General features: G+C 44.7%; 1 protein-coding gene across 1 annotated transcript; it reads left to right on the top strand.

The window, feature by feature from the left end:
- Nucleotides 1-12,790: 12,790 nt before the first annotated feature.
- LOC136499321 (uncharacterized) lies at nucleotides 12,791-22,457 on the top strand. Its single transcript, XM_066495020.1, has 8 exons — nucleotides 12,791-13,877; nucleotides 14,229-14,294; nucleotides 14,859-14,926; nucleotides 19,524-19,755; nucleotides 19,936-20,051; nucleotides 20,707-21,528; nucleotides 21,643-21,792; nucleotides 21,885-22,457. The coding sequence occupies exons 1-8, from the start codon at nucleotides 12,791-12,793 to the stop codon at nucleotides 22,272-22,274; spliced, it is 2,931 nt and encodes a 976-aa protein (XP_066351117.1). The 3' UTR covers nucleotides 22,275-22,457.
- The last annotated feature ends 3,483 nt before the right edge of the window (nucleotides 22,458-25,940 follow it).

The following is a 25,940-nucleotide window of genomic DNA, read 5'->3' as shown; positions in this document are numbered from 1 at the left end:
CTCTTAAGATTAGTATAGTGATTAGAATAGTTAGTATAGTCAGATTATTATCATAAGCTAGTTATGGTGTAGTATAGTTAGGGTTTAGAATTTAGTTTAGTATAGTTAGAATAGTTAGGGTTTAGTTTAGTTAGTTATAGTGTAGTATAGTTAGGGTTATTGTAGGTAGTTAGATTAGTTAGTTTGGAGTAGTATACGTAGTGTTAGCTCTAGGTTTAGTTGTATGCGCTACACGGATTTGGAAGACTTGATTAGTTTTGCTGAAATACTTTTGTAGATAGATTGCTTAGTCCAATTTTTTTACGGAGGAAGCGTTACAAAAGTGGATGGGGTGTTTGAGGATATGGAAGAGGAACTGGAAATGTTTGACGAGCCTGCTAACTTCAGTGAGCTCTTTGTTGCGTGTGAAGGAAAAGTTCGATGGTGATTTCACATTGAAGGGGAGGTTTGATAGTGGAAAGACTAGGACACACTTCGTGTTAATGCCCTTGCGCAACAAGGGTCATTGGTCTCGCTACATACGGGTCATTGCAGGGTCAAAGGTGCCCATGGCTGAGATGGTGGTGGAGGATGGCTACAGGAAGGAGGATGGGCCGTCCTATCACGGCGTTGCAGACAATGAACAGTATGGGGGTCCATGTGCATGCAACACCTGGCAATATGGATATGAACGGTCAGTTGACGTAGGAGCAACTTCACTCTTCTCCAATGGCAGTTGATGAATCTAGGCGGTTTTCAGTTGGTCGTATCAACGATGATTTCGATGTGGGTTCGTTTGAGTGGGACGAGGAGGAGCAGCAAGAGGATGAAATGATTGGTGCTGAAGGTAGTAGTGATTCAGACAGTTCGGATGATGATGATGGAGGCAGAGATATGCCAGTTGACCTAGGTAACCGTTACGCAGTACCGGTTCAGGATACAGTAGCTAGAGATGTGCCAGTACCTAGAGATGTGCCAGGTCCTAGTCAAGTGGAGGATGGTACCCCTTATGATTCATGGGTGAGGTTGAGCGAAGCACAACAGTTCGTGCCACCAGAGCCTTACACAGCGACAGAGCTGATGCAACTGAGGTCCGTGAACGTACCTTTTAGCGGAGTTCCTAATTACCGGGACGTCAGCATGACATATATTGCTGTATGTGACACTGGATTGTAGATGTGCAGAAAATCATTGTACAATCATAAGAATGAGATCATTAGCAAGGGGATGGTATTCCTTACATTGTCTGAGTTGAAGCTGTTTCTTTCAGGGCATGTGTTCTGCAAGAAGTCCAACTATGTTCGGCATTGATAGGTTACTTGGGAGCCTTGAGCATGAAGCGAGCTAGCAACTTACCAACTCAGGCCTGGTTCATTTTGCAAATTTTTTGAATTCGATGAATAGTACCACTTTCGTCTTATTTGGCAAATATTGTCCAATCGTGGACCAACTAGACTCAAAAGATTCATCTCGTGATTTTCAACTAAACTGTGTAATTAGTTATTTTTTTTACCTACATTTAATACTCCATACAAGCAGCTAAAAATTGATGTGATGGAAAGAGAGTGAAAAAACTTGGAATTTGGATGGCATCTAAATAAGGCCTCAGTGAGATGACGGAGCGAGACAAGGACATCTGGCGTGCAGATGTTCCACTTGTGTACTTCCACGTGGTGGAGGTCCACCTACCTAGCAGAGTAAACAGGCAGTTCGGTCGGTTACAACATTTTCCGCCCCCGAGTTGTCTACAAATCGGAACTGACACAAGTAAGTCAACTAAACACTTGTTTGTTATATTTTGGCAAGACAATGTGTACACCCTAACACTTATTAATATGAAAATGACAGGTACGACCGGAAGAAGAGGTACAAGGAGAAGGACCCCATGTGCAGCCTTTACTGTTGTGGGAGAACAGACCGTGCGAGGACCCCTCGGAGGGTCCACCATATGACCGGGGCCATGTTTAGTTGGGCACCGATTTGGCGCCGGCAGATTTCGTGACACTGTAGCGTGTACTGTAGCATTTTGTTTTTATTTGGTAATAATTATCCAATCATTGACTAATTAGGTTTAAAACGTTCGTCTCACAAAGTACAACCAAATTGTGCAATTAGTTTTTGATTTCATCAACATTTAGTACTCCATGCATGTACCGCAAGTTTGATGTGACAGGGAATCTTCTTTTTGCATAGTGCCAAATTCTGGAATTTAGGACATCTAAACATGGCCCGGGCCACATTCGACGAGTACCTTCGGTTCTTGTACAGATCGACGAGGACGCAGTTGAGGCCCCCCTACAACGAGCACCGGATTGAGGACGAGCCTGACGATGCGACCTTCTCAGACGACTACGACACCGTCACTAGGCGCGAGACACAGCCTGAGAGGGGCCCACTACAGAGCTACGTGGTACGGTATATGAACTTACGGGCCTAATAAAAGTAAACATGGCATGCTCCTATTTTTTCTAACATTTTGATAATTGACAAGCCACAGAACTCATGAGGATGTCAGATGAAGCTGCCCAAGCACTGCATGCCAGTAGTGGCCAACCACATGGGCCGCTTCACGCGTTTGCCCAGGTGAAAACAAAATACACGCCCATAATCTCATATCGTACATACAATTAGGCCCCGTTTAGATCCAAAAAATTTTGGATTTTGGCTCACTATAGTATTTCGTTTGTATTTGATAATTAATATCTAATTATGGACTAATTAGGTTCAAAAGTTTCGTCTCGCGATTCACTGTGTAATTAATTTTTTGGAATCTAAACAGGCCCTTATTGTATTGCTAACATCCCATTTGTTTGCTTCTGCAGAAAGTTAAGGAAAAATTGCAGGAAGCTTGCAGCAAAGCTGAACTGCATGAGCACTCCGTGGGAGCCACCCGTCGTGTCGAGTCCTCTACACTCGACCCCCCATGCGACGGCTTCAGATTCGAGGAGTGCTAGCAGTTCTGCTGCACCTCAGGGGGCTTCAAGATCAATGACTGCTGCCACTTCTGCTGCACGCACAGTGGACCCTCGGGGGAAGGGGGCCCTTGGTCCATACGACGACGACGGCGACGACAACGACGACCGATGAGTACCGCGTACAGCACCACGGCTGGTACAGCGACGAGTCACACGGGTTCCAGCCCCCTGAGTACCACGACCCTCCGGCAGACGCGTGGGACCCTTGGGAGCCACAGGAGATCGGCTTCTCACAGCTGCCTGGTGCACCGGTTGGCACACAGACCGACTCGCTGGTAATTGTGTTAAGTTTCCGCAAATACTGCATTATTCGTACGACATAGTCATAGTGCTTGATTTTGTTATTTCTTACGTCCAGGGTCCTAGTGACAACCAGAGGTTGCACCGTGCCCCCACGCCAGCGCGACCGCACCGATGTTGCATTCACTCCGAACGTGACGTCCTCGACGCGCAAGAGACAGAGGCGACCACGCAGGCCATACACTCCTGGCACTTAGGGTTGGTTCGACGTAGTGAAGTACCTTTGTATATTAGTAGATTCTAGTGCACTGGACTTGTACTGTGACCGCTTGTGTACTTGTGTAGTTGATTCAATGCAAGAAAGTTGTGTTAGCCATTTATATTGTGTCCAAAAGTATAAATGTTGTGGACTTAGACTCATTTGAACGAAACTAAACTGAAAAACAAAGGACCGAAGAAAACCGAACTCAACAAAAGGAAATGAACTCAAATTTCGACCCAGGCACTCTCGCGCCAGGTCCATCGGCGCGGCAGTGTATACTACTACCGCGCCAGGCGGGGTGGTGCGGCAAAGCCTTCTCGCGCCAGCCCGCCTGGCGCGGCAGTACTATACTGCCGCGCCGGTGGACATGGCGCGGCAATGCCTGGAACGAATTTGCAGTTTGTCTTCTGTCTTTTTTTATTCACCATCGTTTCAAGTTTTTAAGCTATATTATATGCACGCAAATGGATAGGCCAAATAATCTGAAATTGAAAGTACTAAACTATAGTGCATAAGTCTGCAAACTGTTCGTCCAAATAAATGGGGTCCGATACATGCACATCTGATACAATAAGGTACATCAAACAAATAAATTCATAGTACTTCAATTTAGAACAGGGCCATCCAGATCATAAGTTCTTTCCTTAGTCGAATTAGTCATAAACATAATCACTAAAGACCTCATCGTCCGAGTCTCAATCCTCTACCACAACCTCGTTCATGTGGCTAGGCTCATCTGCATTGGACTCTTCTGCCTTTCGCTTGAAGTAAGCGGCCTCCGCTTCATCTGCGGCCTGAGGCAAGAACACGTCCTCCTCGGCTTGCAAGCCCGCCTCCGCTAGAGCGATGAGCTCGCCCAATCTAGCATTGTCCTCCTCATCCTCGCCCCCCTCATCGGCCTCCACAATCTGAGATAGCACAGGGCGACCACCTCTCGTTCTGTGCTTTTGTGCATTTTTTTGGAATCTTGCACGGGCCACGTCTGCGGCATGGTCCTCGCTACATCCCATCCCTGCATGTACAAAATGCAACTAGTTAGCAGCACGATTATAATTCAAAACAGCCAACAAAAATATCGTGTCTTTCAATCACTCACTGCCAAATCTAGGCAATGCACCAACAAGGTCTTTCATGACCTGCATCAGTACTCCTGCCGCCTCCCTTGCCCTCTCCTCCTCTGCCTTCCTCTTGGCTTCCAACAACCTTTTCTTCTCCTTAACACCCATCGGGTTAAGAAAATCATTTTCTCTAGCAAACGTACGCATCTCCAGTATGTGCTGCTTAACGAAGACGTCGACGAGCTGAGATCCACACCCTATCTTCCGTCCACTACTGGAATCTCGCATTTTTCTGTGGGTGATAAATTTTTCTGTGCGTTATTTTCGGTACGCACAGAAAAATTACGATTTTTCTGTCGGTTCCAAAATATCCCGACAGAAAAATACTAAAACCCACAGAAAAATCGCATAATTTTTCTGTGCGTGACAATACATACACGGAAAAAATAAACACCCATAGAAAAATATAATTTATTCTGTCGGTTCTTTAAAAACACACAGAAAAAATATGTACACGCACAGAAAAAATCCTAACCCTAACCCGCCGGCCGCCGCGCCCCCAACGCACTAGACCGCGCCCCCTCCCTCACTCTCTCCTTTCAGAGCGCCCCTCCCTCTGCGACTCAGCGCCGCGCCCCTCCCCTCCTCGAGCAGCGCCGCCACTCCCTCTCCTCCCTCTCCCTCTTCATCGACGCGGCGGGCGCGGCCCCTCTCCTTCACCCCCGGATCCGGCCAAATCCATGGCGGGCGCGCCCCCAGGCGGCTGGATCCGCCGCCGACCGAGCCGATCTGCGCCCTCCCCTCCTTCTCCCCCGCCGGCGCCCCTTCCCTCCCCCTTCTTCCCCGGCGGGTGCCCCTCCCCTCCCCCTTCTTCACCCGGCCGGATCTGGCCCTCCCTCTCCTGGATCCGGCCGGCGGCGGGGCATGGCGGTGGCCTCTTATCCTCTCGAGCACAGCCCTCCCGGCGTGCGGGCCCTCCCGAGCATGGTGGATCTAGAGCCCCTTCTCAGCCCGACGTCCAGATCTGCAGCTCCAAGCGCAACCACATCAGGTCACTTGCAGCTCCGAGTGCAGCCTCCTTCCAGTGGCCGAGGTGAGCCCTTTGCCAACGACAAGCACCCACAACACAAGCCAGGTATGCATGTTCCTTCTCTTCCCTTTTGTGCAAATTTGAGAACGAACCCTAATTTAAGCTATTTGGTTATGTGTATTCAGAACAGATCTGATCTAATCACATGTGTATGCCGTAGGATGTGGATTGAATTTTGTTAATATAACTAGTACTGATTTTTTTACCAGAGCAATACATGTAAGATTACTCTGTTATGCTTAAGGAAGATGAAAGTGACATGTAAGATTACTCTGTGCACTTTATTTTTGCTCTTAGTTGATGTTCATGCTGTTTTGTCTTCTCTATTTTAAGTGCCTACTAGGTGCAATATTAAATTATTTTTGTAGTCAACAATCTATAGGCAACAGATAGAGCACACTATGTGATTGTAGTCAACAAAGATGGTATTGGTGAACCCAGCCAGACATACTAGGCATTCAAGGAATTTGCCAATATGAGATGACCCAAATGATTTAAGTGAACAGCTCTATCTTGAGTTGGTAGTTGCTATCAGACACTATCTTGAGTTGGTAGCATCTGAATTTAATATGCGGCGCGATCTGGCGCGGCTTGGGGGCACAAGCATGTTGGCACAAGCAGCAGTCTGACCACTAGAAATGTCTGTACTTATTTTAGTTTGTGGGTTGGTGATTCCAGTGCCTTTAAGTGCCAGTAAGGATAAGACCTATGAATTTATATGATGACTAGCAGTAGTAACATTTGTATATTTAGTAAAAAGTTAATATTTCTATGTCATGTCTGGTTGTGTTAGAATTAAATTAAAAAGAGATCTAGTGAGATTGATATGTGGTTCGTAGTAGAATTGAAAATACAGTTGTGTATATGTTGCTTGCGTCTAAAAATTCAGACCATGCATTAGCAGTTACTCTGTCTACAGATTGAAACAATGTCTTATTTCTTAGCAATAATTTGGATATTTTTGTGAAAGCGCTGACTAGTATAGCACCTCATGTCTTCTTCCGTTTGTAAGTGCTTGGCTGCTCCTCCCATTGACAATTGCTTTATCTCAATGCCTTGTAGTAAATATGATGGCAACTGCTTTCAGAAATCTAAGCATTTGTCACCTAGATTTTGCACATGATGATGCCTAGTCCAATTTACAAACTGAGCAAAGTGCCTTGGTCGATGATGTTTACTTAACCCTAGGCGCTGGAGGAGCACCCTATGGTGTGGCAGCCGCGTCTTGCTTAAGTCCATAGCTCTGATTCTAGATCTAGTGAGGGTTCTTTGTGCTAAAGCATCTAGAATTTATGACACTGATGTTCAATCTCTTGATATGACTGTGATGTTCAAACTCTTGATATCTATTTGTCCAATGATGCAACATGAAAAATAAACTCTGAGGTGGCTGTAATTTGTTTTTTGTGCATTCTGAATGATTCTCATGACTGTCATCAAACCATGGGACATGATCTTAGTTTTCTTCTATCTGTTTTTTTTGCCTTGGCAGCCACCTATGATTGAGTATCTGGAAATTGTACCAACATATCGTTAAGCTGAGGCCTCACTTACTTTGCCAATGATGATATCATATTAAGCATGCCAAGAACTGATGACCTTGAGCTTGTGTTGAGGTACTGGAACTTTGTTTCTTACTCTGTTTGTTTCTTATGCTCCAAGCTCAAGGTCAACCGAGGAGCAACTGATATCTGAGGCCAATGTGTTGAATACTACATCATTTGATCACCATTCTAGTATATAACTGATCTGTGCTAGTATATAACTGATATGTTCCTTTGCACTGTCTTATTATTATTTTGGTCTACAGATTTTTTTAGACATCTTTCTCATATAAGAAAACTAGCCCATTCTACCATGTTAGCTTTCTGTTATTGCATTCATGTGACAAACCACTCAAGATTACTCAACTTCTCACACGGAATATTATGGGTTCAACTTCTAGAAGAATGTTCTTCTCCTCTATTGTTAGTTCAAACCGTTGTCTTGGTGGAGGTGGACCCCTCTCATCTGGTCTCCTTGGGGTCTCCCAGGATTGTTTCTTTGGCTGCTCCAATTACCAGATTTGGCACCCCATCCATCTGCTTTCCTTCTGGTCCTTGTTACCAGATTTGGCACCCTATCTCCATATATTTTCTGGGTCGACTGTTTCTGAGAGTTTATTTTGTGCCTAGAGCCATCGAATCCAAATCCAATACGTCCTTCTATGATCCTTCCAGTTCGTTTCATTGTTTCCAACGGCCTGGCAGTTGAAACCGAGATATTTTGAATCATGTACATGTCGCTGTCGTCACTCGTGAGACAACTCTAGTCACTTTTGTTATGCTACTAATAATATATGGTACCAATAATATATGCAGTATATCTATAAACATCTATGTTTGACAGCTTGCATGTGTATATGATTCAGGGCTTAACAGTGCTGTTTACTACAGCAATTGTATTTTACAACAATTCAGAAGACAAGTTGTAGCATCACATGAATAATGGAGAGAGTTTCTTTTGATTAGTAGGCAGAGTTTTTGTCACTATTTGCAGTAATAATCAATGGTGTAATGTGCTTTGATGTTAATGTGTTCAGGCTAGTTGTAACTCTCATGGTTTCTCATCAATAAGCTCTGATCCATAGCTTTAATCACTAGAGTTACATGAAAAATCTCATTAACCCAACTACCAATTCACTGATACATCTGCATGCTTCTCGTAATTGATTTGATTCCAGCTTCATGTTTTTGAGAGCTGGAGGCTCCGACTGTGATCAGGGAGCCATGTCGTCTCTTAGCAGGGAGCTGGTTTTCCTCATCCTGCAGTTCCTCGATGAGAAGTTCAAGGAGACGGTGCACAAGGGAGTACTCGCCATGATCATGAATGGGGTTTTTGGAGCCTTTCTTTGCTGGGTGAGCTGGGATTTCTGATGCTTTTTGCGGTTGCCCGTGCAGGCTGGAGCAGGAGTTGGGCTTCTACTTCAACATGAAGCACTTCGAGGACCTCGTGCAGGGCGGCGAGTGGGACGAGGTGGAGAGGTACCTCAGTGGCTTCACCATGCTGGAGGACAACCGCTACTCCATGAAGATCTTCTTTGACATCTGCAAGCAGAAGTACCTCGAGGCCCTTGATAGGCTCTAATCTGTTAGCTTTAGTTTTAGGTATAATATGACTCAATGATGCATGCTGGTACTTTACTCATCTTGACTGGGACTTGAACTTTGAGATGAGATGGTAATGCTTTTGAATGTATTGATGCCGGATCATTTGAACATCATCTCTATGTAGCCCGGATGTCATTAATGAATGTGTTGAACATTTGGATCTTTATATGTATGCTATCTATTATATATTTTTTTAATCTGGGCGAAATGAATTTTTCTGTGAGTTCACCTAGACCGACAGAAAAAAACATGAGTTTTTCTGTGCGTTTATTTCTTTTTTCTGTGTGGATTAACACACAGAAAAATTAGTTTTAATCTGGGCGAACACAATTTTTCTGTGCGTGCGAGACCCACAGAAAAATTGTTTCTGACGGTGAACCCACAGAAAAATTGGATTTTTCTGTCATTATATTTCTGTGGGTATTTTTCTGAGGGTACACCGTCAGAAAAATATTTTTCTGACGGTATTCGAATTTTTCCGTGGGTTTTCGCACCGTCAGAAAAAATCGAGATTCTAGTAGTGGTCCCATTACTTGCTTCTCCTTGATTGCATCCAAGAATTCATCTCTACCATCATAAGACTCCCACTTATATTTCCTAGTGCTCTGTTCAAAGAAAAAATTTAATCATAAGTCATTACGTGCTGTAAATTCGATTTCATGGTTTACACAACAATAACCAACCTCATCATAGTCAACCATATGGCCACACCAATGGCCTATTCCACGCTCCGAAGAAACTAGACCATAGTGGGCTTCAACACCACATTCGTAAAGTACCGGAGGTACTATGTGAATTATCCTATCTTTCTTCTTTTTATTTGGCTCCGGCCAATGAGACTTAGGACCTTATAGCCACTCTTTGAAATCACACTTCTCAAATCCATGCGCCTCAAAGATGATAGATTAGTACATGCACATATACATCTAAACAGTTCAAGAGATATACTTTCCACTTACTTCGTCTTTGTTGGCACACACAAACTCCATCGAACTCAAAGGAGATATCACAGCTCGATCTCCGCAATGGCACCGAGGAGGTTCCTCAAGTCGTCTTGCCGTGGCTATGTGCTTCTCCTCGTCCGTCATTGGCGGGGGGTTAGAGGAAAGTGGAACCCACCGCTTGAAGTGCTCAAGTGGATGTCTTTCTCTCCACCAATCATCGAAAAGGAGGTACCTTGGGTCAAACTTATCAGGACCGTCGATCCACTGAAAGAAAAAGCACCTCTCATGGTCCTATACAACATGATTCCAACAAAATATTAGTAAACTACTAACACAAATGAAGAAACAATGAAAGTGAAATAATTACTTACATTAATACGACTGCATGTGTAGAAGCAACTGGCAGTTGTGTCTCGATGTCTCGATTGAAACACGTGGGCCGGCAAACCACAGTCACAGCTAGTGACAGGGAGGTCAGGAGGGATGGGGCATCTTTGCTAGACACGTCAGGGTATAATTCTCTAGGACGACCGCATTTTCGCCACTTCTCGCTCCACCACATTTCTTGCATCTAACAAAAGGGATGTAATTTAAAACCAATCTAAGGATCTCAAATTAATGTAAACAAAAAACCAATAATACTAAAGAACTAAACTAAACCATAAACATTAACCCTAAACTATACATGGTACCCATAATATAACCTACACGTACGACCCAAAATTAACCTTAAACTAAACATGGTACCCATATTTCTAACTAACTAATTAAATTTAACATAGAGAAAATGTAACTACATGTGCACGTAAAAATAGTGGAAAGACAACATATGAAAGTTTCATAACATATCCAATCTACCTACAATAGATTACAACCCTTCCCAAATATACTTTTCCTCCAAACCCTATCTACCAATCCTAATCTTTGAAACCACCATTCAAACAAGAAATAAGAGCCTCATTACCTTGCTCGAGGCCGGCGAGAAGCTTGGGGGCGACCACCGACGTCGCCTGGAGACTGATGTGGCCGGGAGATGCTCGGTGGCGTCACATTTGGAGCTCCAAGCTCCCACCCGAGCGTTCCCAGGAAGAAGAAAGGGAGCAGAGGAAGAGAGGGAGAGCAACGGCCGCGACCTGTGTACGCCCCTGCCGCGCCATGCGGGGTGGCGCGGCAGTCGACGGCAAGGCAGGGTCTGCCACGTCTCCGGTCAGCGCGCGGCTGACCTGCCTGCGTGGCACTGCTGTCGCGCCAGGCGAGGTGGCGTGGCCAAACAGGTTAGATGTGGAAATAGAAAGGTGCCGTGTTATTTTTAAAATAAATATTAAAAAAGGGTTAAAATAAAAAAAAACATTGCAGTCGTTGATGTTGATGATCCGCTCCGCTCCTGGTCCTTTGTGGTCGACGTGGGTTCCCGCGCCTCACCTCGCCTCGCCTTGGCCCGTGGGACGCACAGGGACAACGCCGTGTTGTCGGTGTGCTTGTGCGCATACGCCGGCCCCGGGCGGCTGGCCACACAGCCCACAGTGGACGGGGTAGCGCCGCAACGCGCGAGTTGCTTTGATTTTGAGCGCGCCCGCCGCCCGCCCACAAATCAATCTGGGCACAAAAAACCGAGAACCGAGGACCGAACTGAACTAACCGGAACCGAAACCGAAATATTTGGTCCTAGGTTCGGTTTTAGGTTCCCAGGAACCGAAATTATTACGGTTAATTTGGTTCTAGCACTCGGTTAACCGAATTGACTTGAAATAACCGAGCTATGTAAAGGCCCCTAGAATACAACCCAGCCCAAACAGAGGTAAACCCTAAGCATCGATATCACTCAGTCACTCTCCTCAGTCCTCACCACCCCCACCGCGCCGATCCACCATCCACCATGTGGCGCGCGGCCTCGGCGCTCCAGACGCCGAGTTCGCGACCCCTCCCCTCTGGTTTCCGGCCCTCCCCTCCCCTCCGCAACCCCAATAGGCCGACACGGCCAGCCCCCAGCCGGCTAGGCGCAGACGGCCGACAGTCCAGCATCGGCGCAGGAGGCAGGACGCACCCTGCACCTACCCGGCCACCGGCCCTAAGCCATTGTCGCCCGCCACCACTTCTTGTGATCTACTCCACAATGGCTACATCAACTGCGTCCTGCAATGTAAGTGTTAAAGATCTGACTGTATTTGTGACTGATTTGTTGTGGGGATTTGTAGTTGATAACTTGACTGCATTTCTTCAGATGTCTGACGAGGACATGGACTAAGACATGAGGGATTGGGAAGAGACCTTTGGCAGGAGTGATGGGAATTTCAAGGATGATAGTGATGCAGAGAAGGATGGTGGTACTACTGGGGCTGATGGTGATGTAGAGAAGGATGGTGCTGCTACTGGGGCTGATGGTGATGCAGAGAAGGAGAAGGAGGTCATTGATGTAGAAGATGAGGAGGAAAAGAAGAGAAAGCCGATGGCATCCAGATCTAGCATGTGGGATCACTTCACCAAAATCTACGATTAAGGTCAGTTGGTCAAGGGAAAATGCAACTATTGCAGCAATGAAATTGCAGCACATCCAGTGCTCAATGGTACATCTGCTATGCGTAAGCATTTTAACACTTGCAAGCGTAATCCTCATAGAGTTAGTGATGATGCAAAACAAGGTGTTTTGTCAGTAAATCAAGGCACTAGTGTAGGTACTTGGAAGTTTGATCCTGAATTGCTTAGGTCTACTTTTGCTGAAATGATCATAGAAGATGAGGAACCATTTGGATTTGCTGAGAAGCCTGGTTTTAGAAAGTTCATGTCTCTTGCTTGCCCTAGGTTCATTATCCCTTCTAGAAGGACATGTACTAGGGACACTGTGCAGTTGTACTTTGAGCAGAAAGCAAAACTTAAAATTTTCTTTCAAGAACAATGCAATAGAGTTTGCCTCACAACCGATGGTTGGACATCACAGCAACAAGATAATTACATGACTGTGACAGCCCACTTTATAGACAAAGATTGGTGCCTGCATAAAAAGATAATTAGTTTTTTTAAGGTAAAAGGTAAAAAGGGGGATGATATTGGAAAACACCTGCATAAAGTATTGCTTGATTGGGGTTGGACAAAGTAATGACAGTAACAGTAGATAATGCTAGTGCAAATGATAGTGGTGTTAGTTATTTGAGAAGACAAATGAATAGTGTGAAAACTAGCATAGCAGGGGGCAAATACCTTCACATGAGATGTGCTGCACATATATTTAATTTGATTGTCCAAGATGGTTTGAAAGAAGTAGACCAGTCTATCAAGCGTGTACGGGCTGCGATTAGATTTGTTAGGAATGGTTCATCAAGATTGGCCAAATTTAAAGAGATTGCACAATGGGAGAAAGTGGATAGCAAGGCATTCTTGAACCTTGATGTGTGCACTAGGTGGAACTCGACATATGATATGCTAAAAGCAGCTTGCACATATGAAAAGGTGTTTGCAAGGTATCCAGATGAAGATCCATACTATACAATTGAATTGCTTAGTGACATTAAGCCAGGTGTTCCCGGTCCAGGAGTTCCTGATGAGCATGATTGGGATAATGCAAGAAAACTAGCTGAGTTTCTAGGGCATTTTGCTGAAGTAACAAAACATGTTTCAGCATCATTAAGTGTGACTGCTCACACTTACTTTCATGAGATTGGAGAGGTCATTGAATTGGTGAATGAATGGATGAGTAGTTCTGATTCTGTCCAGCAAGAAATGGGGAGAAGAATGAAAGACAAGTATGACAAGTATTGGGGGAAGTGGCATGAACATTTAGAAATGCAAATTGACAAGGCAAAGGGAAAGGAGAAGGAGAAGGAAAATATTAACTTGCTGATTTTTGTTGCTGCTGTACTTGATCCTAGATACAAGCTTTCACATTATACAGAAATGGTAATCAAAGAGATGAAAGGTGATGGTGTTGGACAAAAAGTTTGGGCTGCAATTACCAAATGCTTGCAAGACATTTTTGAAGAATACAGGAATAATAGTTCTCCAAGTGATGTGCAGCTCCAACCAAGTGAATCACCCCCATCTAAGCAAGGTGGAGAGGGTGCTAGAAAGTTGAAGACTAAGCTGACAAAGAAGATTAAGCTGAACAATGGAACAAGCAATTGCAGCAGGGGCAGCAGGACTGAACTGGATAAGTACTTGGCTAAAGAGTGTGAAGAAATACCAAAAAGTTTGATATTCTTGCTTGGTGGAAGGGGCAGTCCACTAGATTTCCCATATTGTCTACATTGGCCCGTGATGTGCTCGCCATTCCAATATCCACAGTTGCTAGTGAATCGGCCTTTAGCACAGGTGGGCGTATTCTAGATGATTTTAGGAGTTCACTTAGTCCATTTATGGTTGAAGCTCTTGTTTGCACTCAAGATTGGTTTAGAAGAGCAACTCCCATCAACTCAGTAGAGAATACAGAAGAATTGACCAAACTAAAAGAGGATGACCATTTATTGTACCATTTCTTTACTGTTTTCAACAATGAAAAAAATATTTAATGTTTTCTTTGTTTGTTGTTTTCTATTTTTAGAATTTATTCAAGAATTCAAGGACAAAGCCATTGTTGATGCCCATGCTGCCAAGTCACAAATCCAAGGCAACAAAAAGAAGATATTTACATCCACCAACATTAGCTCATCATAGCCAAGCAAGTCCTCCAATCCAAGCAAATCCTCAAAGGAAAGCAAGAACAATAAATAGTCTAAAGATAAATGAGCATGTGTGTTTGTATATATATATATATTTCTTGAAGTCATATACTCATCATAAATATATTTTTTTCTTACTTGTTTTAGTTTGCAAATATTGTTTCAGGCTAGCTAAGGAAGTAAGGAGTGGGCTAGTGGCTGTGGACTTGTGGAGTGTAGACTGGTTCCTGTGAAGGTGCAGCCGTACAGGGCTGCAGGCTGGTGGACTTCTTGTTTCACTTGTGCTGTTGGACCTCTTGTTTTTTCATTGCTCTATATGCTTGAATATGTGTGTGTGTGGTGCTGGACGCCTGGAGCATTGCTATGCTGTTGGACCTCTTTGTTTTTTTACTGCAGGCTTGAATATTGCTCTATGCTTGAATATTTGAGAGAACAATAACATATATGTGTTGTACTGTTGTTTTATGCTGCATTGCTGTTTAAATTGTCCCTTTTGACTGCATGAAAATCAGGCAAAATGCTACCGAAATTTGCAATTGAATGGGTTGTTTCTGGGTTCCTGAAAAATTCGGTTCCATCGGTTAGAACTGAAACCGAACCGAATTACCCGAAACTGAAATTCCTCGGTTCCGCATTTTCAAAGTAACCGATCGGTCCCTTCTTCTCTGGTAACCTTCCAAAACTAGTTAAACAGATTGAGACTAATTTACTAGACGAATCTATTAAAGTCTAATTAGCCCATGATTTGATAATGTGGTGCTACAGTAAATATTTATTAATTATGGATTAATTAGGCTTAATAGATTCATATTGCTAATTAGTCTACCCATGTGCAACTAGTTTTATAATTAGCTCATTTTTAGTCCTCCTAGTTAAGGAATTCCTAAGGTTTTAGACAGAATGGGTCCGATATGAAACGGACTAAACTTTAGCATACGGACCCTGAGCAATATGAATAGTGTGTGGCAGAGTGCCGGTAGATACCAGGTATTCGAAGGTGAGCCAAGTGATCCTCTACTCGAATTAAATCTAATATAAATACATTGCCTATGTTTGCATCCATGTTTTGTGTAAATCCCAAAGATTGATGGCGGGGTACTGTGTTTGAGCAAATCCAATGGTGAGTAATATTGGTCCTGTTTGTCAGATTCTTAAAAACCAAGAAGTTGTTGATATCCAGCTTTTGCTAGTTTTATTGTGACCCTGTGAGCAATAAATAAAGCCGGATTCTTAAAAATTGGGGATCCAAACACCGCCACCAGTTTTTGTTCAGAATCTAGATTTTAGAGACTAGAGGCAAAAACTGGTTTTTTTTAAGAATATGAAACTCATCAAAACAGGCCCATTGTCCAATGCTCCAGTTTAGAATCCAACAGCTATGAATTTTGAAAATATGTGGAAAGTAAGCTAAGACAAGGAGACTTGATTCCTGGGTCTTGAATTCAGCCAAGACTACTCTAACCAAGTGATCATGTAGGCTTAGGTTCATAGATTCTATTTCTTTTGTTCTGAATCTCTCTGCTCAAATTTGTAGGGTTGAATGGAATCAAGGAAGGAGGGTGATCAAGCCTCCTATAGCCCTTGTTGAGTAGCAAATTATGATATTGTGGTAAGATTTTTTTTAGAACGTGCTTAGCACATGTTTCTAGGCCTGGGCGTTCGGGTTGCCCGATTTTTTTGGGTCGGGTAATTCAGGTAATTCAAAATTCGGGTAATGAAAACTGCTACCCGATATTAGTCCTGAAAAAACATTACCCGTAATTTCGGGTACCCGATAATTCAGGGTTCGGGTATTTCCGATATACCCGAATTAAAAAAACAACAAACTACACAAATATTCAGTAGCAATTTATATATAATTTCAGCAGCAATTTATATAGAATTTCAATAGCATTTTGTAGAGTAATGTATTAAAGTCACTTGTTCAAACAAAGATAATTATATTCTAATAAAGTGATAAGTTCAAGTGTTCATCTAATAGCACAAAGACAGAGACAAATGTTTGGGTAGTTCGGGTGTCGGGGGGTATTACCCGAATTACCCAAACTAATTTCGGGTAATCAAAATCGTTATTTGAATTTGGGATCGGATACCTCAGGTTCGGGTAATTCGGGTCTGGGTTTGGGTAATTCGGATATGGGTAATGGGTATCGGGTATTTTGCCCAGACTTACGTGTTTCATTAAGAAGTTTGGAAAGCTTACATGTCCGTCATCACATCACAACGAGATGCCATAAGTGATAGGGTTGAACACTAACAAAAGGCACCGCTAGATGATGGAACACACGCTGTTATGACTAACTAGGAAACTAATTGTGCGATCTAAGATCTTGCCCTACAGCCCTAGGAGACAACAACGAAGCGACGTTGAGCAGACAACGCTCAATCCGACACCGGTGTCGCCCTGCCCCTGCGCGCTCTTCATCGGAAAGAGCTCACGCATGGCTGCCTCCTTGGACGCTAACAACGGCTCCGCGAACGTCTTGTGGAACTTGTCCGCAATCGACGCATCAGGCGAGTTGAGGCTCTGGCCCTGTTTGCGCGGCTTCCACTTGCTGAGTAGTACCTTCTTTGCTTGCACCTCCGGCTTCGGTAGCGGACTTGCGGCGAGTCTATCGCTCCGGCGGGGGACGAGGGAGGAGTCGACGGCGTGGCATGGGGCGACTTGACAAGGGCATCCTCCAGCGGTAGCCTAAGCCGATTGATGAAATCAGAGATGACCCTGAACGGGGGTGTTTGTCCGCGACTATTGGCGGTCCGGCAACGGTGGTAGTAGGCCGCCCTTCCTGAGGCCCCTCCGCTTGGGCCGGCTCATCCACCGCAGCCTGGTTGTCCCCATCCTGGGCCGGTATGTCCAATGAAAGTGAGCCCACCTCCAGAGCAAAAGGGCGAGGCCCAGGAAGTGATGCAGTCCCATCCCCTGGCTCTTGTGCAGCTATTTTAATATAGACATAATGGATACATGTGATTCAATATATATGTAAAAAAAGATTCAAATACCTTGTTGACAAGCACAAGGAGCAATTGACCCATTGGAAGACTGATTCCAACCAACACTTGGAACTTGAGAGCTATTGGTTAGGACCAAAAGCGACCACGACAATGTGTCATGATTCATGAAGAGATTCAGAAATAGTGACAGAGCAGGACATGGTAAATTTGACTAATTTTTTTTTTCACGCAAAGCTTCTCTTTTTTGTGCATATTCAATCAATTAATATTTTTAATTATCTTTGTATGAAATAACTAGACTGTGAATGCTTAATTGTGATCCGAATTCGTAGAATGGTAATGCCATCTCATCTCATTATTTTGAACAGATTGATTTGCTCCATGTCAAATGATAAAAAAAATACTTTTGGGGAGGGCATATAACATCTATATCTTTATTTGAATGAATATATGCCTTGTAAAAAAACCACTGTAAAGTTGGATTGAGACTTCTTTTTGTTGAGCTGATTATGCATACATACAAGGTAAGTAGTATCCTGTAGCAACGCGTGGGTGTTATGTGCATACATGAACTGTTTGCTCCCGTTTGGCTCTGGTTTAACTGAGTACGAGGATACCATGTCCTTATGCGGGACCCACCTGACAGACACATTCATCCATCTCACGTTAAAAAAAGCTACCGTACTAGTTAAAAAGTATAAAGACGAAATACAAACACGACCGCACACACGGCCTCTCCACTCATTTGGCCTCCACTGCACGTCGTATCCTTCAGAAGATTATGTGGAGTACTGTTGTCTGATCGTAACTCTAGTTAGCGCACTGTGCCTTAAAACTCATAGCATTTTATAGAGGCATTTATGTAACGGGACGTTCGGATGCATGAGCCTGATGTTGCTGCCTTGTTTCTCTTCACCCTGTTTCTGTGCCTGGTTGTTTCGCCCGCCCATGCAGGGGCCAATGTCACCAGCAGGTCTCCCGTAGCGCCTGACCGCATGTGGGACAGCTCGCGCCCTCCGCTCCCTACGCGCATGCACGTAAGACCGTCTGCGCCCAGGATGCGGCTATGATAGTTGGGTTCCATTGCAATATGTGCAACGTCAGTTGCAACATACGTCCGAAACAGTTCTTGCAACATACATTCGAAACAGTTGCCAAAACACCTAAAAACACTTGAAAGCCATTGCAAACATAGGCAACATCCAGATAAAACACTTGCAACATGCTCCTATGTGTGAAACATATGCAACATAGGTCTGAAAAATAAATAAAACATTTGAAACAGACGCTCGCAACATATGCAACATCTGGATCTACTTTTGCAACATCCGTATGAAACGCCTGCAATATACCTATGAAGCATCTGAAATATACGTTTGCAACTACGCTTTCAGCGCAACATCTCCTTGCTGCTTGGGAGAAATGAAGGCTCGTCGGCGTGTGGAGCTCACCGAAGGCAGCGGCCCCGCAGCGGGGCGCAGTGATGGCGGTTGCGCGACGTGGTGGGGAGGCAGCGGGCGCACGACTGGGAGACGGTAGCCATGCGCCACGCCTAGCGGGCCCAGCAGCCGAGCGCTGTGATTCAGAGGCGGCCACCTGCCTCGCTTGGCTGGGCCAGCGGCCGAGTGGCGCACCTCGAAGGCGGCAGGACGCGCCACCCTACACCTAGGCGGTGGGTGGACGCTGCAGGTGCCGCGTGCCTAGTCCTTGCGGTGGCCATTGCCCCTGGCCTAGGTGCCTCCTAAGCACCGGTGCGAGGGCCGAGTGGATGAGCGGATAGGAGAGGGTCATTGGGCTGGTGTCACGGCTCATCAACGGGAGCATCTGCCGTTTTATGTAATTTGTCATCAGTTGCTCAAAGAAAATGTAATTTGCCATCAATATTGGGAAAGTCCCCAAGTTTTATAATAGCAGTTTTTTTTTTTAAGAACGGATGGAGTATATCTCTTCTCAAAGAAAAAGAAAAGACAGAATAGTATTGCGCGATTTCTTTGGCGTTTATATGATTCGAATTCGAATCCAAAAGTCAAGCGTCTCCGAGGACATAAAAAGAGGGCAGGGCTGCCACGTAGAGAGAGTCCTAAAATCTGACGGAGAGCAGAACAGAACTATAGCGATTTCTCGTGGAGATCCGTCGGCGAACCGGCGAGGTAGATAGGGCGGATTTAGGCCCGGAGCTGCAGCCCAAGCAACATATATCTTCTCTTCATACGAGCTTATCTTAGCACGAGTCCCCGACCCCGACGCCGGTCGCCCGCCTCTCCTCGTCCGGAGTCGCGGCCCTCGCAGGTCACAACATCGCCGCGTCGCGCCCTCGCATCGCATCAGATCCCGCACGGCGCCGCACCGTGGCTGGCTCGGCTGACCGCGGCCCCACCTACCGCGGCGCGCCCGCCCCGTCCGGCCCCGGCGACCGCCGCCCCTTCTGTCGTTCTGTGGTTCTGCCTTCTATCTCAGGTGTGACTGGATTTGCAGTGTCTGCTCTAGACTACATACACGATTTGGTCAAACTTGAGGTTGATTGACTCATCATGGAAAAAACGAGTTTTACATTCATTTTTGGACGGAGTAAAAAGTTATTTGAAAAAGATTGTCTTTTTTTCCCATTCTTATTCATATTCAATTTTTGGTCTGCAGACGGATCGATTGATTCATCAATGGATATAAGAAAGGTCTCACCCTGTCAACAAGATGCTCATGGTGATTCTCACGCCGCCAAAAGAATGATGTGTTCAATCCCAACCCTTCCCGAGGTACTCGACATAAATTTTAGTGTCTGTTTGGTTGCCGCTGCAGCTTGCCACGCTGCGTTTTTGGTGCGCCGCAGGTCTGTTTGGTTGCCACCACGGATCTGGCGTGTCGAAGAATCTGTGGCGCTGTCTCTGCATTTTTGTGCCAACGCTCGCCAAATGTGTGGCGCTGTTTTTCTCCGCCACAAGTTAGGTGTGCCGAGCGTGGTGCTATGTGGCGGGGACCATAATATCCCCATGCCAGCTCTAGCCACACAGATTCTTTGCACTATGTTATCTTAATATATTATCTATAAACAGAGAACAGAGATCCTAGTTCTGCAATTGTTCAGTCCTGCACTCTGATGGTCTGTTCTATTTCTTAGGTATACTCACACACCGACATAAAATAGTGGGCTCTAAGCAAGCCCATGGGCTAATTACAATTTACAACATTAGGCAGCCCAACACTCCCCCATGTGTGAGCTCTTCGCTTTGCAGATTCTTGGCATATGTGCAATGTGTAATGCAATATACCATGTGCACTCATGTGGAGGATTACCTAGGGTAGAATATTACCTCCATGTTCTGCTGTTTTCCTTTCTCTTATAACTTTATAAGTAACCATTTGGGTTTACAATCCCAATGTTTGACTTTTATCCCATGTGTGTGCATGCAGGACATTTTGCACCATATATATTCCCTGTTGCCACTGCGTGATGCTGCCCGTGCTGCTTGCTCGTCTCATGCCTTTCTACGTTTCTGGAGATGTCATCCCAATCTAACCTTAAACTGGCATATCCTTTGCTCAAATGCAAATGCATCTCAAGAGAATTTCATCTGCATAATTGACAACATCCTGAGGAACCACTCAGGCATCAACATTAAGATACTCAAGCTTCAGTTATATGGCATTTATGATGCCTACCAGTATCTGGACAGTTGGCTTCAGGTTGCTGTTAAACGTGGGATTGAAGAACTCACCATTGAGCTATGTTATAGAGTTGACATGAAGCATAATGTCCCATGCACACTTTTAACTGATGGTGTCCAAAACTCAATCCGGTATCTTCAACTTTCCTGCTGCGCCTTCCATCCCACACCTGAACTTGGCCCCTTCAGAAACCTAAAAAGTCTGCTCCTGCGTTCTGTGCATATTTTGGATAATGAGTTAGAGGGCTTTCTTTCCAACTCCCATGCTCTGGAGAAGTTAGACCTCAATGGTTGCGAGAAGATAACGTGCCTGAAGATACCTAGCATCCTGCTGCAGCTCCATAGCCTGAAGGTTTCTTGTTGCGTGAAGCTGCGAGTGATAGAGAGCAAAGCTCGAAATCTCTCCTGTTTTATCCTTGAAGGACAGAGTGTAAAAGTCTCCCTTGGAGAAACACTGCAAATGAAGAACCTGCGCATGGGCCGTTCCAACCTCGTCTGTTACGCCCGTGTTAAATTGTCATCCAGTATGCCAAACCTCAAGACTCTTTCCATCAGCTCAGATTATGAGGTACGGATTTCCTAAATCATTGGTTTTTGTAGACTAGGGGATGTATATATGAATATTACTATAGTCATACATTTTTTTTTTGTAAATCTAATCTGAAACATCTTTACCTTGCAGAGGGTTAATACACCAATGCTTCGTACCAAATTCCTATTCCTTAAGTGGCTGTCTATTTATCTGAGATTGACCTCTTGCCCATCCTATGACTATTTTTCTCTGGTTTCTTTCCTTGACGCTTCTCCCTCCTTGGAGACTTGGCTGTTGGATGTAAGACGCTGTTCATTCCATCCTGCAAAATATTTAGTAACTGCTGGATCCATTTTCACTCTATTTTATGATGTCTTTTCCACCCCACACAGGTAGCTGAGGAAAGTATGCAGCATGAATCAATTTTCGGAGGCGGCTCCTTGCAGTTGAGGCAGATGCCTATGCAGCACCATGGCCGCCTTAAGACTGTGAGGTTCAAAGGCTTCAACTCAGCCAAGAGCTTGGTTGAGCTAACGTGTTATATTCTCAGGAACGCAAAGTCACTTGGCCGGCTCACACTGGATACCACTTATGGTGATCCTAAGTGTGATAGCGCAATGTCCGGTGGCAGGTGCACTCCCATGAGTAAAGATTTTCTCATGGAAGCACGTAGAGGGGTTTCGGCAATTAGAACGTATATTGAAGATAAGGTTCCTTCTACTGTTAGGCTGACGGTGGTGGAGCACTGTACTCGGTGCCATGCTGATAACTTATCTGAATAAATAGGTTAGATTAGATTAGATTTGAATGAAGCTTGCTTTCTTTCTTGGAATGAATTGGATTGCAAGGCCTGTTCAATGTCTGTCTCATAATCAGAGTAGGTATGTAATATTTGTAGGCATGGATAGACCATGCTTTGTATCTTGTGTTATTGGACACCGCCCCTTCAATTCAGATCAGTGTCGTGTCGCTTTTCTTTGGTATCTGTCACATACGTGGATTTTTTTTGTCTGTGGATGGAGATTTGTGGTGATGTACGTTCTCAGTCTCTCTTTTCTTTTCGAAAAGGAAGCGGGAAAAGAATTAGAAATACCCATGTTTCTCTATTATCTACACATGCCATTATTAAACAATTATCCTCCACAGCCCGTTAAGTAAAAGCTAATAAAAGTACACATATACCCTATTTCTCTAATACCTACTCATGCATGCCAAGCCAACCATCTCATGCACTTAAGTGTTTAAAGTTGACCTAGAAAATATTCATAGTTGCAATTTATTTATTTATTTGTGTCAAACATAGTCGAAAAATGAAAAATAGCTCAACAAACGTTTGAAAATAAAGATTAAAAAAAGCTTCTTGATCAGACAAGGGTTTGAAGCATTGCAAGGTATGGTTCCAGGATTGCCACCACACACCCGCAGGTTTGCATTGCAAACCAGCTTGCACATCATGTAAACTTTTAATACCAAAATTATTACAGGCACATACAGGACAACGGTAACATAATTCTTCAGAGTTCCTAAAAAACATAAATTCTTCAGAGAACGGATACAATTTGTGTGAAAACAACACTCCAATATATATGTTCCATAAAAAAATAGCGAGAAATGAAACAAAGCAAAGCACATACATACATTGATACATGCGACAACAAGAGATACACTAGTGTCTCGTGCCGAAGCATGCATGGAACAGTGCAAAGGGTTTACCTGTCATAATTTAGTGGCTACATCTCTGGACAAGTCTTCTCAATTTCGGAAAGGAGCGGCCTGACGGTCTTCCTGAGCCCGAAATCAGTCCCAATGAAAAGCATGCAGCTTTCAAGTTCAGACATGGTTTTCGAAGCTTCATAGTGAACTCTTAAATCCCTTGTTTCTAAAGATTTCCACATACTGTTCGCAGCGCATCACTGATTTAGCAATCTGACTGCAAAGCTTCACAATTCTCAGACTGTATGCTGTTGGATTACTGCATTGCTGCACTTGCTGTAACAGCACAGATCAGAAAGACACCACATAGTATGTGATACATATAAAGATATACATTCTACACAGTATGTGATACATATAAAGATATACATTCTAGCACAATTATATCACAAGCGACAACATAGATTAATATATATCCATATCCTACACATATATAAAGTACTTAAGTAGTATTATTACATAAATAGAGTTTCTAATGGACTCTCAAACTCTCACCTAACGAAGACTACTCTAAACGGATACGAACATGACTCTAGCTGCAAGCAACCTTCTCTCCATGGTGTCCAATCTCCATGGAGTCAAAAAAGTTGTTGACCCCTCTCTAATTTATCCCCCTTTGGCATAAAGCACCAAAAAGAGAAGAAAAGAAGAAAGACCAACACTCACTCCTCATCTTCTTGGATGGTGTCCCAATCGACATCATCCCCACCAGCAGCTCCACTAGCACCTGCAACGTCCTTCTCTCCACCATCATCATCATCGTCGTCGGAGGAGGAGGAAGAAGAAGACACCACAGCTCTCCCTTGGCGATGAGTGGTCGAAGTGTGGTGCTCACGCCTGGTGCTCCTCCTCATGGACTGCAAGGTGGACCTCAAACTCGTGTGAGGATCAAGCTCTGGCTGGTCCTCCTCCTCTATAAGGAAAATGGACCATAGGCCCATTTACTTTGGATTTTGGCATTTGATGACCAACACAACCAAATTGGCCTAATAAATTTGCAAGTGATTATTTTGTAGTTCAATAGGATGCAAGATGTGACTTGGACGAAGACGACGTGATGATCCGATGATCAACTCCATAAGCAAGACCTCAGAAGCACAAGAGAAGACCCAAGATATCAAGCAAAGTCCAAGCACGAAGACAGAAACCAAGCCGGACGCAAGATCGCGAAGAAACGAGCTCACAGAAGTGACCGGACGCTGCACCGGACGCTCCGATGCACAGGACGCTGCACAGGACGCTCCGATACACAGGACGTTGCACCGGACGCTGCACCGGATGCTCCGATCAAGAGGCTCGGCAACATCAGAGTCAGCAGCAGCAACCGGACGCTGCATAGGACGCTGCACCGGATGCTTCGATGCACAGGACGCTGAGTGCCAGAGTCCGGTCAACATCAGTAAGGTTCCAAAGAGCCGTTTTTGTGACCGGACGCGTCCGGTCAGTGCTGACCGGACGCTGGTCAGAGTCCGGTCAGTAGCAGAAAAGCGGGATTTCGTCTCCAACGGCTACTTTCTTAGTGGTGCTTATAAATAGACCCTCCAACCGTCCATTTGAGGAGTGTGGAGCTGAGGAAACATATCTAGGATATTGATACACCATTTTAGTGATCTCCACTTACATAGTGCTTAGTGTTTTATTAGGTGATTAGTGTAGGTGCTTTGCGAAGTGCTTAGGTTGATTAGACCACCACTTATGCGCTTGCTCTAGGTTTAGGCCTAGTGTTTAGTGAGGTTTGCATACCTCTTACCACTCGGTGCTTGCGCGCACCTATTGTTGTACATCAGAGGGGCTTGTAGTCTTGCGAGATCATACCAACCGCGTTTGTGGTGTGGCCGCCACCGTGTACCCGGAGGGAACAAGGCCCACGACGTTTCGGCCAGAAGCTTGTTAGTGAAGACAGCGGGGAGCATTCGGGAGAGGCTTGCCGAAGGCACATCGGAGACCCACTACGTGTGGGGAAGGCCCGAGGCTATCCTATGGAGTTACCCGACCGGGAGCTTGGCCCTTGCGAGGATTCCTTGCGAGGGGCTCCAACGAGGACTAGCGGGAAGCTTGCGCGCTTCTCGATACCTCGGTAAAAATACCAGGAGTCATCGATGGGAGTTTGCATATCTCTACCTTGCTCTTTAGCTTCCGCATTTACATTGATTACATTACTCCTTTTGCGGTAGAGATAGCAACATATTAGCAAAACCGTAGTTGCACATTTAGATAGTTTATCTTTTGCATAGGTTTTGCTAAGGGTAGAAAAAGAGGCCATAGTTTAGAGTTAGAATTTTAAGTTGCCTAATTCACCCCCCCCTCTTAGGCGTCATGGTCCACTTCAATTGGTATCGGAGCCGGTTGGCTCATTTTGGACCTTTGGCTTAACCGCCGTTGAGCCGACGCTATTTAGAGTGATTGGGACGGATACCTCTAGGCCTCCACACTTTGATAGGCACTAACTTCTCTTATTATAAAGCTAGAATGGCTTGCTACCTTGAGGCGGTTGATTTAGGGTGTTTGGAGAGTCACTCGTGACGGGATGAAACCCATTAAGAATCCCGAAAAAACCCACAAAGAGTGATGAAAAAGAAATGCATTTCAATGCTAGAGCTAAGAATTGCTTGTTTGAATCTTTTAGTATGGATGTGTTTAACCAAGTGTTCACTTTAAATACGGCACATGAAATTTGGTTAAAAGTCCAAGAGCTCCATGACGGCACAAGTAATGTCCGTGAGCAAAAACATTGT

The sequence above is a fragment of the Miscanthus floridulus genome, chromosome 13 (genome assembly GCF_019320115.1).
Source record: "Miscanthus floridulus cultivar M001 chromosome 13, ASM1932011v1, whole genome shotgun sequence".
NCBI lineage: Eukaryota > Viridiplantae > Streptophyta > Magnoliopsida > Poales > Poaceae > Miscanthus > Miscanthus floridulus.
Note: the sequence above shows the minus strand (reverse complement) of the source record. Positions and strands in the feature narration are given on the sequence as shown.